At 44.3% G+C, this 16,618-nt stretch overlaps 1 protein-coding gene across 2 annotated transcripts in view; it reads right to left on the bottom strand.

Annotated features, from left to right (window-relative positions):
• dnaaf4 (dynein axonemal assembly factor 4) overlaps positions 1-1,536 on the bottom strand; it is a 28,554-nt gene extending 27,018 nt beyond the window's left edge. For both annotated transcript variants that reach the window (XM_080875159.1, XM_080875158.1), the window contains exon 1: positions 1,292-1,536. In XM_080875159.1, the coding sequence (XP_080731285.1) occupies positions 1,292-1,414 (123 nt within the window). In that variant the 5' untranslated portion in view covers positions 1,415-1,536. The remainder of the gene's footprint in view (positions 1-1,291) is intronic.
• Positions 1,537-16,618: the final 15,082 nt, after the last annotated feature.

The following is a 16,618-nucleotide window of genomic DNA, read 5'->3' as shown; positions in this document are numbered from 1 at the left end:
TGAAATATGGCCAAACTGGTGGCAAGTGGCATCTTGGCAGCTGCATGCTTGACTTTTCTCAGTTCATGGGCAGTTATTTGGCGCCTTGGTTTTTCCACACGCTTCTTGCGACCCTGTTGACTATTTTGAATGAAACGTTTGATTGTTCGATGATCACGCTTCAGAAGCTTTGCAATTTTGAGACTGCTGCATCCCTCTGCAAGATATCTCACTATTTTTGACTTTTCTGAGCCTGTCAAGTCCTTCTTTTGACCCATTTTGCCAAAGGAAAGGACGTTGCCTAATAATTATGCACACCTGATATAGGGTGTTGATGTCATTAGACCACACCCCTTCTCATTACAGAGATGCACATCACCTAATATGCTTAATTGGTAGTAGGCTTTCGAGCCTATACAGCTTGGAGTAAGACAACATGCATGAAGAGGATGATGTGGACAAAATACTCATTTGCCTAATAATTCTGTACTCCCTGTATATATATATATATATATATATATATAATTATTATGATGTCTTAGCAATGGCTTTTTCTTGCTGCAACTCGTCCGTCAAACCTGCAGCTTGAACTCTTCTCTTCTCAGTTGAAACTAAGACTTGTTTACTACAACCACTATTAAGCTGTGCTTGAAGCTGTTGTCCTATCACGCAAGCTGTTAACTCTCAGAAACTTGTCCTCTGGTTCAGTTGTGGCTTTGGGTCTGCCAGACCTATTCCTATCAGAGTGTGCCCCAGTTTTTAAATGCCTTTTGATGGTGAAGGAAACTGTACTCAGTGACACTTTGACTTTCTTGCAATTTCTCTATAGGAAAGACCTACATTTTTAAGTGTTATGATGGTCTGTCTCTCTTCCATTGTTATTTGCCTTTTTCTCGAGGGTATGGTACAGTGTGTTCCGACACTGCTTTTATGCAGACAGAGGGGGACGGTAGAAAAATATCCGGTTGGGAGGGGGGGCTTTAATGATGCATTTGGAAAAACTCATGCAGAAAGCTTAATATGGTCATGTCAATTTATATTTATATATTTCTTTTCCTTCTTTTCCTTTTCACGTAGATGGCAACAAAAGCATTGATAAAAGCGCTCGAAAATATATACGGCAGCTGAGTTGGCTGCTGCTCACAAACTTGATCAAACTGCCGTACATCGTTTCAATATGTCTCAATTCTGTGTGACACAGAAAAAAAATGCTATGCAGTCTAGCTTAGTCTCTGACTGAGACGAGTCCCATAGATATAGTATTTGATACACAAACAGTAAAAATACAAAACTCCTTTATTCAGAACTTTACCTTGAGGTAATCGTCCGTACAGACAATGTCTACCTTCCCGGCATTCGTTCCTTTTAGAGGCACATTAATGTAAAGCGTCGTCTCCGTCTGGGTCCAGACGTAGTCCATCACGACCAGAGGCATTTTTGGGACAACTGAGCTCACTGTTTGATTCACCTGATTTTAGAAGAGCCAGAAGGTTGTGCTTTGATTAAAAAAAAATCGCTCTATTTCCTTTCATAAACGTGTCCGACGTGAAGTCCCGTCGCACCTCGCCATGTTACTATGGTAACCATAAACAAAATGCTGACTTTGAGTTTGTCGGAAAAACCTAAACTGAAATTCGTAACGCATAACCACAATGCATTAAACATTTTTATATATTCTTCTATAAAAATCCACAAAGCCGAAATCCATAACCTTTCACAGGAAGTGCACTCAACCTACGTAAGAGGATTAAAGGTGCTGACAAAAAAAGTGGGGGAATCATTTCTATTTGTTTGTTGTTGTTGTATTTCCAGAATCCTGAAAAAAAATCTGTTTCTTCAACTGGATTGGACACGGAGAATTCAGGCTTTTTCCCCCTTAGAATTCTGGAAAACAAACAAACAAACAACAACAAAAACCCCAAACAAAAGACTCACACAAATTTTGTTTGCCAGTGGCCCTAATGCTCTTTCATAACAACCTCATCTTTGAGGTTAATTTAATAGAAAGTTTTTTCACTGAAGCTTAACTCTAAGATCTCCTTTCAAAGAGGAGAAGCTACCAGACCCAGACTCAGTGGTTCTCATAACTCACTTCAAATGTTGTTACTGTTAATCAGCTCCTGTCTTCTCAGATTCAGCTAAATGCTACAAAACTATTCAGATGGTGCTTGACGGTGCAAATGGATAATGACCCAATGCAACCTAAACGTTTCCCTAGGCTAACTAATAAGATAGTCTTAAATACTCAAGTTAGTCACTGAAGGCTGTCTAGAGCAGTAGCAAACAGCAAATGAAGGTGGCTGGAGTAAAGACTAGTGCCGTATGCTACAGAGCAAATTCAACATACCGAGGGTATCATTACATTATCTGGTTTCAGTTACCTTGTCACTGGTGATCAGGATCATGGGGATGATATTGTTAAAGCATGACCTTGATCACAAACTGATTGAGCTAAAACACAACATACAATTAACAACATAAAACAACAATAGTAAAATGGGTAAAATAGAGACATAAAATTATCTATATAACATATAAAACATACCTCACCAACTGACCCATGCTTAGAGGCAGAAATGAGCATTTTACAGATACTAGGTTGAGGTTTTGTGTTTGATTTGTTAAAGTCACTTTGTCTTATGGCTTGGTATGATGTAATGGGATTACATGCAATACATCTTTTCCTGTGACCTTTGGCCAAGAGTGTAAATTGTCCCTAAAGGCGTTAGCTATTGACAAAAGGCTCTCCATAACGTTCATGCTGCCTCATATGGATATTCAGAGCCAATCAGAAAATACCCATCTAAGGCTTCTTTAACACAGCTGCCAACATACTTCTGTAAGACAAATATCTTTTCTGCAGTGGAAATGTTCCTTCACAACATTGGAGTCTGAAAAGATGCTTTCCAATGCTTAGACTTAAGTGAATGCCCACTAAATACAGAGGGCTCTGGGATAGGTAGTCTATTAGCTGACATTGCTTCTGCCAAAACCTTTACAAGCTCACCTGCGCTCCAATGAGTCATGTTTAACTCTGTTTGTTGTTGTGAGGGTTGATTAGTAGCATTGTTGAACTCTGTTACCTGTACATTTGCAGGGGCAGTTGCAGGAGTGACTCTTTCTTGCTTCACTGAAATGTAACCTTCCTCGTAAACTTGTAGTTTTGCTTTTGCTGCCTTGAATCCTTTCAGATTTTCCATCTTTCAATTTCTCTTTTCAAGTCCTCAAATGACTTTCTTAATGCAGCACTTCCCTCTTGTTGTCTCTTTATCACAGCTGCTTTCTTCTTTTCTCTTTTAACATGCCTCAGTTTCCTCCTTCTCCTCTAGGAGGCATTGTGACATTGCAGCAGCATCTTGTCCTGCAGTAAAGCGTTTCTTTTCTTCTTCACGCAATTGTACTCTTTCTCTGTATTTCTCTTATTCAGTCTTAATCTGAAGCAAAGCTTTTGTGGCTTCATACTGCGCTGCAGCTTCTTGTCTTTTGGTGGAGGAGGCATTAGAGATAACTCTATTAGCTTTAAACTGGCTATGAACTGAGACACTAACAGAGCAAGAGGATGTAAATATACAGCTTCTCTACTTCCACTCTTTGCTCTAAACAGGTTTCATCCACTTGTTCTGCACTGGAAACTTCAATTTCTGTTTCATTTGTTTGTGACATTTGTTTTTCTTGAAATGTTATGCACTTATTTCTTAATCTCCTTTTAACTTGACTTTAGAAATGAATTATGAACTTGATTGCATTAATTCCCTTCTTGTTACCGTTTGGTGCTGTTGTTGTCAGGCTTCACACAGTTTCTTATTGTTTCTCTCTCCTTGTGTCACTTTTCCAAACAGAACTTTAACGATTGGCTTCAGGATATCTTTATGAAGAAACAACTGGTGAACCTGTGTGTCCATTATTATTTGCAGCGGGCTGGTCCTTGGTGCAGTGACACAATATTGCCACCAGGGGGCCGGGAATCATGCAGGTCCGAGTTCAACTACCACTTTCACCTGTGCTTTAATGTGAGTTGTACAAACTTGGGGTTGCCATTAAGCTCGCCATCCTCATACTTCAACATGGGTGTGCATCTCACTCAGGGGCACCAGGGGAACCAACATGCAGTACAATAGTTCCTACAATTTCCACAATGTCGTAATGACATATAAAATATGCTTAGTGCAAAACAAAATATGTTAACTAAAAGTATGACAGTAAAAAGGTGGTCTAGGGGTGGTCTAGCTTATCAGAAAGGGGCTTTTATCAGGCTAATAATGTTTACAGAATACTATAACTGTTGTGGAAGAGATCCAGAACTGAATAATAGCTAATAATTAAATGCAAAGTTGTGTATAAACACAGTGATTGAAAAACAAGGTAAGTGGAAAAAAAAAAAAATATGCATTACGGGAATGACCCAGCACCCTAGACCTAATGCAGCATAACTAAAGGAGGATTAAAGTTTTTGGTGGGTTCTTAAACATTTTAAGAGAAGAGGCCTTCCCATAATGGGTCTAATAATAGCTTAAAATGCAGTGTTAATGCTGTCATTTTCAGTATCCACATGGATGTTAATGTCACGGCGAGTGAGAAGAGCCGTGTAGAAAAGGAAAAGGAGGATCCACACGCAGGCAGTCGTGAAGGTGTAAAAGGTGATTTATTGGACACAAAAGGAGAGGCAAACGGCAACACGGAGAACTAAACTATACTGGGAAACAACTAAAACTACAAAGCACAAACCTGAATGAGAATGAGCAGAGGAGAATGATGATGGACAGCAGGGAGAACACACGGGTGAGACATGGTAGATACACAGACGGACCAGCAACTACAATAACGGAGGACATGACTTAAATACACCCAGAGAAACACAGGGGAATTACACACAGGTGGTGGACACAGCTGGGAATGATCAACAAGACGAGACAGAGGTAAAACTGAACACACTCACATGAGACCCAGACCTTCACAATAAAACAGGAAATGAGAACACCACACCAAGACGCAGACCTGACACTGAGAGACAGACAGAATGACACATGGAACCTGAACTAAACTAAACGTGAGATACAACAGAGAACAAATCCTTAAACATGAAACTCAAATAATAATCATCATCATAAACACCACAAGAGAACAAGAAAACAATCCCTGATGCAAACTAAAACCAAAACATAATAAACTCAAAATACTGGGTCCAACGGACCCAGAACCGTGACAGTACCCCCCCTCCAAGGGCTGGCTCCCGACAGCCCCAAACAGAAAACAGAACAAAACCGAGCACCAGACCAGGGCGGGCGGAGGGGGCCCAGGAAGGAGGGACAGAGACCAAACAAAAAAAAAACAAAAAACAAGGAGCACAAGAGTCCAGAACCAAAACACGACTGTGCACTAGTCCATAACACAGTCAGGGGGCCGACCATGCACACAGCAACGGCGGCGACGGGCAAACAGTTCAGGGGGCCGACCATGCACACAGCAACGGCGGCGACGGGCAAACAGTTCAGGAGGCCGACCGTGCACACGGCAACGGCGGCGACGGGCAAACAGTTCTGGAGGCCGACCGTGCACACGGCAACGGCGGCGACGGGCAAACAGTTCTGGAGGCCGACCGTGCACACGGCAACGGCGGCGACGGAGCAGGTCCGGGGGCCGACCGTGCGGACGGCAACGGCGGCGCGAATGCAGTTCTGGAGGCCGGCAATGCGGAAGGCAGTGGCGGCGCGTAGGAGGTCGTCCACGCAGAAGGCGGGGGTGGCAACAGAAGTCCGGAGGGCGGCCACGATGCCAGCGGCGGCGACAAACCTTTTCCGGAGGCCGTCCCCGAAGGCCATGATGCCACCTAATAGGCCTGGAAAACTGCCGGCAGAGGATAGGCGGAACAGGTCGAGCTGGCTCTGACGGCAGCGTGGCAACCACAGGACCAGGCGAGGCAGGACCAGGCGAGGCAGGACCAGGCGAGGCAGGACCAGGCGAGGCAGGACCAGGCGAGGCAGGACCAGGCGAGGCAGGACCAGGCGAGGCAGGACCAGGCGAGGCAGGACCAGGCGAGGCAGGACCAGGCGAGGCTGAAGTGAAGGCCGGACCAGACGAGGCTGAAGCTGAAGCCGAAGCCGGAGCGGAGGCTGGACCAGACGACGGCGTGGGCGGAGCTGATGGAGCAGCAGGCAGCTGAATGGGCCCCTCGGACCCTCCAGCGGAGACGCGAGGCTGGACGGGCCCCTCGGACCCTCCAGCTGACGTGGCATGAGGCTGGTGCGGTTCTCCTGAACCCCCAGCTGACGTGGCTTGAGGCTGGACGGGCTCCTCGGGCCCTCCAGCAGACGAGACTTGAGGCTGGCTGGGTTCTCCAGAACCCCCAGCAGACGAGACTTGAGGCTGGCTGGGTCCTCCAGAACCCCCAGCTGACGAAACTTGAGGCTGGACGGGCTCCTCTGGCCCTCCAGTGGAAACAGACACTGAAGCAGCAGGTACGGAGACCTCCGCCAGTGTGGACACTGGCTGGGACTGAGCAGCACAGTGGCTAGACTCAGGCAGCAACAGTGGGATGCAGTCCTCAGAGGGCTGAAAGTGTTCCCTAATACACTCAGCAGAGGACGGAGGCGGACGGGTGAACTCACTTGAACTCTCAAGGGGTGCTGAGAGCTGAGACTGTTCTGGTGAGTTCTCCGGTGAGGCTGCTGGCGCTGGCGTCTTGACCTCTAGGGGTCCAGAGTTGGCTGGTGACTGACACCCAGCCTCTGGGGAGGCCCTAGAGGGAGCAACTGTCTCTGACATGGCCAGCTTAAGAGAACCAGCAGATATTGTGGTGAAGTGTGTTCCCTGCTTAGAACGAGACAGTGAGGATGGAGGCTGAATGAACGAGTGGGTAGGCTGCTGAACTGGTGGCAACTGAGCTACAGGTGGCGAAGTTGTAATAGGTGGTGGAGTGGCTGGCTGAACTGAGGGCAGCTGGGCTGCTGGCTGAACTGAGGGCAGCTGGGCTGCTGGCTGAACTGAGGGCAGCTGGGCTGCTGGCTGAACTGAGGGCAGCTGGGCTGCTGGCTGAACTGAGGGCAGCTGGGCTGCTGGCTGAACTGAGGGCAGCTGGGCTGCTGGCTGAACTGAGGGCAGCTGGGCTGCTGGCTGAACTGAGGGCAGCTGGGCTGCTGGCTGAACTGAGGGCAGCTGGGCTGCTGGCTGAACTGAGGGCAGCTGGGCTGCTGGCTGAACTGAGGGCAGCTGGGCTGCTGGCTGAACTGAGGGCAGCTGGGCTGCTGGCTGAACTGAGGGCAGCTGGGCTGCTGGCTGAACTGAGGGCAGCTGGGCTGCTGGCTGAACTGAGGGCAGCTGGGCTGCTGGCTGAACTGAGGGCAGCTGGGCTGCTGGCTGAACTGAGGGCAGCTGGGCTGCTGGCTGAACTGAGGGCAGCTGGGCTGCTGGCTGAACTGATGGCAGCTGGGCTGCTGGCTGAACTGATAACTGTACTGCAGACCCAACGTTAAACTGTGGTGAAAGTGTGGATGGGAGAACATTATCAGGAAAAACACAGAGCGTGGGCATAGGAGAAACAGTCTTTGAAGCAGTGGCCATGGGTGAGACAGAAAAATCATTGTTATCCTCAGTAGATACGCAAAAAATAGTCCCAGAAACAACAGTCACAGAAGCAACAGAGTCAACAAAAGTGTCCCTTTCACTCACCACAGCCGGCTGCTCTGACATTCTGAACTCCGGCTGTGGGGTGCCGCGCCGGCGGCGCAAACGTCGCTTCCTCCGTGGAGACGGCTCCGATGGGCCAGGTAACTCCTCATCCGGCGGTACGGACGGCACGTCCTCCGTTGAAGCGAGCGGGCAAGCAATAGCGGCGGGGGGTTGGAGGTGTAGTTCGTGGAGGATGAAGTTTTGCACGAGCGGGTGCAGTGAGTCCAATAGCCAGGGATAATCAGAAATAAGCTGTTGCAGCCTGACTTCCAGAATGTAGAGAAACGCTTCTCCCTCATGCTCGAGCCACAGGTTGATTAGTTTTGACACTGAGTCCGTTATGAGCTTTCGAAGCTCTGTGGGTGGGGTGAATGCCGCTGGATCCATATCTGGCTGGTCCGTACTGTCACGGCGAGTGAGAAGAGCCGTGTAGAAAAGGAAAAGGAGGATCCACACGCAGGCAGTCGTGAAGGTGTAAAAGGTGATTTATTGGACACAAAAGGAGAGGCAAACGGCAACACGGAGAACTAAACTATACTGGGAAACAACTAAAACTACAAAGCACAAACCTGAATGAGAATGAGCAGAGGAGAATGATGATGGACAGCAGGGAGAACACACGGGTGAGACATGGTAGATACACAGACGGACCAGCAACTACAATAACGGAGGACATGACTTAAATACACCCAGAGAAACACAGGGGAATTACACACAGGTGGTGGACACAGCTGGGAATGATCAACAAGACGAGACAGAGGTAAAACTGAACACACTCACATGAGACCCAGACCTTCACAATAAAACAGGAAATGAGAACACCACACCAAGACGCAGACCTGACACTGAGAGACAGACAGAATGACACATGGAACCTGAACTAAACTAAACGTGAGATACAACAGAGAACAAATCCTTAAACATGAAACTCAAATAATAATCATAATCATCATCATAAACACCACAAGAGAACAAGAAAACAATCCCTGATGCAAACTAAAACCAAAACATAATAAACTCAAAATACTGGGTCCAACGGACCCAGAACCGTGACAGTTAAAATCTCAGACAATAAATATTTTATCTGAGCAAAGCCCTGAATCAGATTAAAAATAGTCTGAAAATCAGACAGAAACTCTGTAAGGAATAGGTGGTCAACAGATAACAAGGAATAAAACTGATTTTTGAGTTTACCTGTTAGCAAGCAAGGAAAAAAATATTTAAATAGCACTTCCAGACAACTACAAAGTCCTGTACACTTAACATGACAAAAAAAACCCAAAAAAAACCCAAAACAAAAAAAACCCCCGACAATTAAATTAAAAAAAAAAAAAAAAATCTTAAATTAAAAACATTGATTAGATTAAAATAATAAAATCAGCACATTAGATTAAATCAAAGCAGTAAAATCAGGGTCAAACTGTGTCAAGGAATAAAAATTGGTTTTAAGATGTGTTTTAAAAATGGACAATGAAGGAGCCTCTCTAATGTGCAGGGGCAGGTTATTCCAGAGGTTAGGACCAGCGATAGAGAAGATCCTGTCCCCTCTGAGCTTCCTCTTGGACCTGGGTAGCTCCAAGAGCAGATTGTCACCTGACCTGAGAAACCTGGGGGTGAATAAGGATGAAGAAGCTCGGAGAGTTAAGGTGGGTCAAGACTGTTTAGTGTTTAAAAACAAACATTAGACTTTTAAAATGAACTCTAAGATATACAGGCAGCCAATGGAGTAAAGCCAGGATGGGCTTTCTTCCTTTTCTTTCTTTTGCGAGTTCTGGTTAAAAGTCGTGCAGCAGCATTTTGGACTAGCTGTAGAAGATTGAGAAGACACTGACTAACTCCAAAAATACAGAGCATTACAGCAATCCTAACGAGATTAAATAAAAGCATAGATTACTGTTTCAGAATCCAGCCTGGATAAAATTGGTCTTACCTTTGTCAAGCGCCTTAAATGATAAAAAGTGGACTTGACAGTAGCCCTAATTTTTGTGTCCAATATAAAATCACTGTCCACTTTAGAACCCAAGTTAGTAACAACAAGTTGTAATTACTCTGCCAGGAGTCCCGAATCAATGGAGGAAGAACCATAAGGTCTTCTAGGACCAAACACGATCACCTCTGTTTTGCTTGAAGGGGTTTAATAGAGAAAGATCTTTCTGCTTCCGAGGCAGATAAATCTGACAGTTGTCGGCATAACAGTAGAAGCACATTCCATGCTCTCTAAGGTTTGCTCTCAATGGCTGTAAATACAATGAAAAACGCAGATGCCCTAGAATTGAGCCCTGCGGGACCCCAAACTGAAGAGCAGCAGAAAAGGACTCCTACCCCAAATTTTTAGTGGTAACTACCACTAAAAATTCTATCAGACAGATAAGACCTAAGCCAGTTCAATGCTGGTGATGGTGTAAATGAGACAGTAAAATGTTCTATCTCTATTCAGCTCTACGATACTCCCTCCTCACAGCCCAAGTGGTGTCATTAAACCAAGGCTAAGTTTCAGTCTTAGGCTACCCAGTTTTTAATGGTGCCACAGATTTCAGGATAGTTTGGCAGGAAGATTTAAACCAGGAGTTGAGGACCTCTGCGTCCAAGGGAGTGAGATCAGCGGGGACAGAAAGCTGGCTAAAGGCAGAGAACTGTGCGGCAGTTTAAGGGTTAATGATCTGGCAGTGGCGAATGGTAGCGCTGGTTTGAACTACAGTGTGCGAAAACATAGCATCAAATAATACAGCCATATGTTTAGAAAAAACCTTGCTGAGATTTCCACATTAGACACAGGCAGACTGTGCGACAAAACCTGGTCTAATATGTGTCCATGTTCATGTGTGGGACCAGGTACGGACTGGACCAGATTAAGAGTCAGTAAGGATGAAAAAAAGCTTTCATCATAAGTTTGTCAGGACAGCAGACATGTATATTAAAATCTCACGCAATAAGAAAGTGATCATAGTTGCACATAGTCCCAGCTAGAAATTCTGAAGTTCTTTCTGAACTCCAGAACTAGTTGGACTTCTTATTGTATTTAGGGGGGCAATAAATACCAGCAATAGGCACAGAGTTAGAGCGATCGACTTCAAAACATGTCAGCAAAGCTGGAAGATGAAGGCTGTAAAAAGCACTGTTTACATTTAAAATCTTTTTAAATGTAAAAGCACAGAATACTGAATAATAAAATACTGGAACTCATCATTGTTCCACCAAATCTTAGTGACACACATGAAGTCCAGGTTCCAGGAGGTGAATAACTCCTTCACGATAAAAGATTTTTATCAATCTGGCGTTTACCAGACCAACCCTGACAGGAGCTGGGGCAGTTAGTTAACTTGGTGGTGTTGATTCAATCAAACTAGCATAATAATCCTGCTGTAACCAGGTTTCTGTAAGTCAAGTAAATCAATTTGTTGATCAATTATTAATTCATGTACTAACAGGGACCTAGAAGAGAGAGACCCTGTGTTAAATAATCCATATTTTACTGTTTTATACTTTGATGCCGTTGTGGATATTATGTTGTTTTTAAGTCATGTTTTTTTTAAAGATGTTTTCTGATCTTTGGTTTGTTTTTTGTGGCCTGGGAGGAGGCATAGTCCTGACAGGTGGGGGGGACCCGGGTCTAGTGACCCAGTGTTTATGTTTTGATTATCTATATTCTTTGATTTAGTGTTTCTAATAGTTTAGTCTGTTGTATTTCTAGTTATCTGGTCTGTAGTTCTTAGGGGTTTTTTTTTTACAGTGCCTTCCCTGTGTTTCTTGTGTCTTGTTTACTCAGTTATGTTTTCATGTCTGTTCTTTCCCAGTCCCTAAGTCTAGCCCGTGTCTCAGCGTGTCTTAGGTTTCCTGTTTTACTTTGATATTTCCTCGTCTTGTGTTAGTGTATTCTATTTTGCTACCTCATGTATGTGTGTAATTAGTTCTAGCTGTGTTTCCCTCCTGGTCCTCATTCCCTGGTTAACCTCTTGTAATTATTGTCTGTCACAGCACTGGGTCGCAGACCCAAGGCTTTATGTTTAAGTAATTAACTGTTAGTTCAGATTATTACCATGATTTGTGATCTTCTGTTTGTTATATTCTTAGACTTTGGATTAGGGCTTTCTGTGTTGCTTCATCATGCCTGCATTGTCCCCATTACACTGTCCACGGTTGCACAACCGGCAGCCGTTCAACAGTGCTATATTTTCTATTTTTTGTCTATATTATTTTCGTTCACCAACTCTTGTAAAGCCATAACATCTATAGAAATAACTGCTAAACAATAGTACATTTGGCCAACTATTGGGATCACTAACTTTAAATTGCAGCAACATCAACCCTCTCAGAGGGAGTATCAATTATAATATTTATATGTATATAATGAAAAAAAGAAGCAGCATATCTTAAAGCTAACCAAGTCATAGTCAATTTAATTACATTACATCACCATGTCACCAAGTTATTTTCTGTTTGACTATCAGTTAAGCAGAGAACAATAAGCAAAGTGTCAGGTTTGCCAAATGGCAGAAAAACAGGACCCAGTCACAGGACTTCCTGAACAGTGACAGTGAGTTTACTTACAGTGCAAAAAACAAGGTGCAAACAGTGCCAACAAAAGGTGATTCCTTCCGTAGTCATTGTCCCAGTGTCAGTTGTCAGTTACCAGTGCAATTATTCCTTGAGATACACGGTTTCCACAGAAACATTTACAAAAGCTGAGAGTTCCCTCCAATACTCTGCATAGAGTACAATACAAAGGGGACAACAGTTAGTTTTCTTCACCAAGAAAAGACACAGTAAGTTCACCTTTTTCACTAACTCGAGTCATTCAAAGACCCAGCTCCGACTGAACCTCAGCCACACTGTTAAATAGTGCCCCTGTGAAGAGATCATCAGACCCAGGTGAGTGTGATTAACAGCAGATGCGAGTGGCTCCAGAGTGGGAACTTTACCAAGGTCCCGATGCCTCACAAAGGTGAGAACACACACCCAACAATGGGCTAGTTAGAGCTGGGAGACATGGAAAGAGTTGTTTCTCATATTACAAGGTACGTTAGGATGGACAGATAAAGGGTCGATCATTGACAGGACCTCAAACAGACCAATGGGAGCTGCCCTGTTATTCTACAGTTTTGGAGATCACTCATAGACAAGCTATGTACTATATTTAATTGCCGACTGCATCTGGGTCCAAGGACTTGCCTGTTAGGACTGAACGATGAGCTACCTGCCGGCTTTCGCAGCAAAGATCTCCTTCACATACTGCTACACTACGCTCGAAAGTGCATTATGGTACTGTGGATTTCTGATAAGGCCCCATCTGTCAACCAGTGGCTACAGTCTGTGATATGTATCATGCCAATGGAAGCCTTCTCTACAGCACTTAAGGACAAACCTTTCCTTTTCTATCGCATATGGGACCCTTTTTTGGCCCACCTGAACACTCCTTCTGCTCAGAGGTTGAAATCGGGCTTACGGGATTTAGCCTGGCAACAAAGGGACGATTGTTAACCTTTTTCATTGTTTATGAATATTGCTGTTGGCTTTCTCTTTCTGCCTCCCACGTCCTGCTATACATGTAGATGCATCTTTGTCCTGTGTGTGTATATGCTGGTGACTGCTGTTTCCCTGCTTTGCAATTAAAAGTTAAAAAAAAAAAAAAAAAAAAAAAAACAGACCAATGAAACAGAGGGCAGGTGTCTTGGATTCAGTTTGTAATGGGATGTTTTTTGTAGATAACTACACCTTCTGACCCGGTTGGTATGACAGGGTGGAGCTCCAAAGAACACGGCAACGACGAAGGTGGTGCTGGACTCAGGGAACAGCTTGTTCTACTTCCACGCTCAGGTTGCCTTTCAGGCTGCGGCAATGCATAGTCCATTGCAGGCAGGATGAGCTCGCCTGAGCCCTCGGTGAAGGCTGCTGCAGACTGTAGAGATGGCTCGCACAAGCTCTCATCGGAGACAGGAGGCTGAGACAACCCTGCAGAGCTCTCAATGGAAGCTGCTGTGGACTGCTGGGAAGGCTCGTATGGGCTCTCAGCAGAGACAGAAAACTGAGATGGCCTGGTAGAACTCTCAGGAGAAGTAGCTGGGGGAGGCTGAGGGAGTTCAGAGCTCTCAGCTGATGAACATGGTGACAGAACAGGTGGGTGAGCAAAGGAGTGAGCTAATGGCTGAGCAGACAACAGAGCTAATGAGTGAACTAGTAACAGAACAGATGCCTGACCTGGTAACAGAGCTGTCGACTGAGCTGAAGACTAAGCTGGTAACAAAACAGGAAACTGAGCTAATAGCTGAGTTAATGACAGAGCTAGGGACTGAAGCAAAGGCTGTAGTGTATGCGGTAATGATGGTTGTAGTAATGGTGGTGATGGTTGTTGAGCTAACCTTTCTGAGCTTCTAGGACACGAGGACAGGGGCTGGACCGGCTCGCCAGAGCCTCCAGCAGAAAACAGGAACAGGTGCAGGCACCTGCCGGACACTAGCCACTCCCACCCGAGGAGTAGGTATGGGTGCAGAAGTAAGCTGTGTTGTGGCTGACCTCACCCTGGGGACCAGCACGGGTGCCGGGGCAGACTGGACACCAGCCACTCCCACCCGAGGAGTAGGTACGGGTGCTGGAGGGTGCTTTTCCTTTGCCTCTTTTCCTTTGCAGGAACACAGAGAGGCAAAGGAGAAGGCAAACAAAGACTTATCCAAAGTGGGTTTTGCATTTTTACCACCAAGATTAACAGTCTTTGAAAAAACAGTCTCTGATTTAACAATCTTTGGAGACACAGTCTCAGAGTTATTCAACTCAGGAATGACTAGGGATGGGTATCGAAAACCGGTTCTTGTTGAGAACCGGTTCCCACTGTTTCAATTCCTTGGAATTGTTTGCCATTTTCGCAACGATTCCCTTATCGATTCCAGTCGCCCTGAATGACATCACCACGTTGCGGAGCGTCATTTACCTCGCAGGAAACAAGCGGCTCAAACGCTCAAAAGTTTGGTCATACTTTACGAGAACGGATGACAACAGGGCAACTTGCAATACTTGCATAGTAGATATTTCATTTAAGGGAGGAAACACTATGAATATGCAAAAGCATTTGCTCACAAAACACGCGATGACCTTACAGTTTTTTACAGACGCTAGGACACATTTCTCAATACTTAGGTCACGTTTGCAAAACTCCTCACACAGTGAGCACAACAGAAGTCTATGTGGGCTAAACTGAGGACCAGTTATCATTGTTTTGGCACAAAATGCATTCAATGACTACATCTCTCAAATTTCATGAATTATCTTCTCACTCAGACACAACAACTGCCAAAAATCTTTGTACGTACAGGACATTTTGCATGTGCTTACATACTGTTTTCAAAACTGTTAAACTTATGGCCAAAACAACAACACAATGCAAAACTTAAAAAGACAGCAAAATGCAACAGCAATATTTTATTGAAACATATTTTAAATCTAAAAATGCAGTTCAACCAGCCACAGCTGATTCTCTTTGTAGATGAACATCTACACAGATGTTACTCCTTCAATTTTTCAACTCCTTCAATTCTGGCATGCCAGAATATTCTTTCCTAGGTGTATTACCCTAGATGACATAAGATGTGATGTGGATGAGAACCTGTGGCCAAATGGAGAAGACCGAGTAGATTAGCATTACTATTGTATGTGTATCAGTGGATGGTGTGTATACAAATTCTTGTATTTTGGGATTACTTAGTGCAAAAAAATAAAAATACATAAACAAATATTAACGAATTCTGCATGATGTCTGATTCATTCCAGTAACATATATTGAAATTATAAACAGAGATGTGTCCTTGTTTTACACAAGAAAACACTGTGTAATGCTACATGTTGTTAGTGTTTTTTAGGTCATTGTTTTGTGGGTGACAAAGTGTGTTTGTCGGCTGTCAACCTTTGCTAGTGTTCTGGAAGAATGAGGTTATTTGAGACCTGAATGAAGTGTTTTGGTAGTTGTAGTGCATTTTGAATGTGAAATGAACTGCTTTGCCAAGCTGACGGTCAGTTAGGAGGATTGTGTGAAGAGTTTTGCAAAAGTGACCTAAGTATTGAGAAATGTGTCCTAGCGTCTGTAAAAAACTGTAAATGAATGTTGTGTTTTTAATTCTGCTCCGGACTCGTGAATCTCAACCCAGCAGCAGCGGTAACGTTTGCACGTCCTCTCCCGTTAATGCGGCAGGTAAATAATCAACTAACAGTGCATATTATGTTAGTGCGATCTGCCTTATTACAAAACCTGCCATTACTGTGCATTTAGGTGACCATGATGAGAGAGACAGACAGAGTCTGGCTCAGATGCTGGCAGTTCTCGCTGCAGTCTACCTTTTAGTCCAGGATAGACGAATGTCACCGAGCAGGGACTAAGTTTGTGGTAAAAGGTTTGCACCCATTTGCCACAGCAGATGCCCTCGATTGTCGGTAAGTGAATGTGTTTAATTGTAGGCAGGGACATTTCTGGATATTCTTGTGTAATTGCTACAGAATAATTTATGTTATACTTTGTTATTGCTACAGAAGAATATTTATTTTATTATTTTACATTTACAATTTTTTCCCCCGGGGACCCTGTGACATCCCATTGAAGAGCCATAGGCTGGATCTCTTAAGGATCTCATAAGATCTCACTGCTGGGTTTGTAAGGCCATGCTTCTCCTAAATTTCTATCTTGTTCAAAGAGAAGATATAAAACAAAGTTCTAAGCTAATCTACCTTAGTGTTCTCCTTTAAAAAAAAAAAAAAAAAAAGAATCGATAAGAGAATCGATAAAGAATCGAATTGTTAAACAGAATCGAAAATGGAATCAGAATCGTGAAAATCTTATCAATACCCATCCCTAGGAATGACAGTACCAAAATGGACTAAACCTGAACGGACAGAACTTGAACCAACAGTCTTTGCCTTTGACTTTTTTGGAGAGTGATAATGGTCTTTTATCCTTCCCTGCTCAGAGGGAGCAAAAAGGTTTTCCCAGTCCACA

Source organism: Rhamphochromis sp. 'chilingali' (genome assembly GCF_963969265.1).
Source record: "Rhamphochromis sp. 'chilingali' genome assembly, chromosome: 2".
NCBI classification, from domain to species: Eukaryota; Metazoa; Chordata; class Actinopteri; order Cichliformes; family Cichlidae; genus Rhamphochromis; species Rhamphochromis sp. 'chilingali'.
This window is presented reverse-complemented; position numbering and strand designations above follow the sequence as displayed.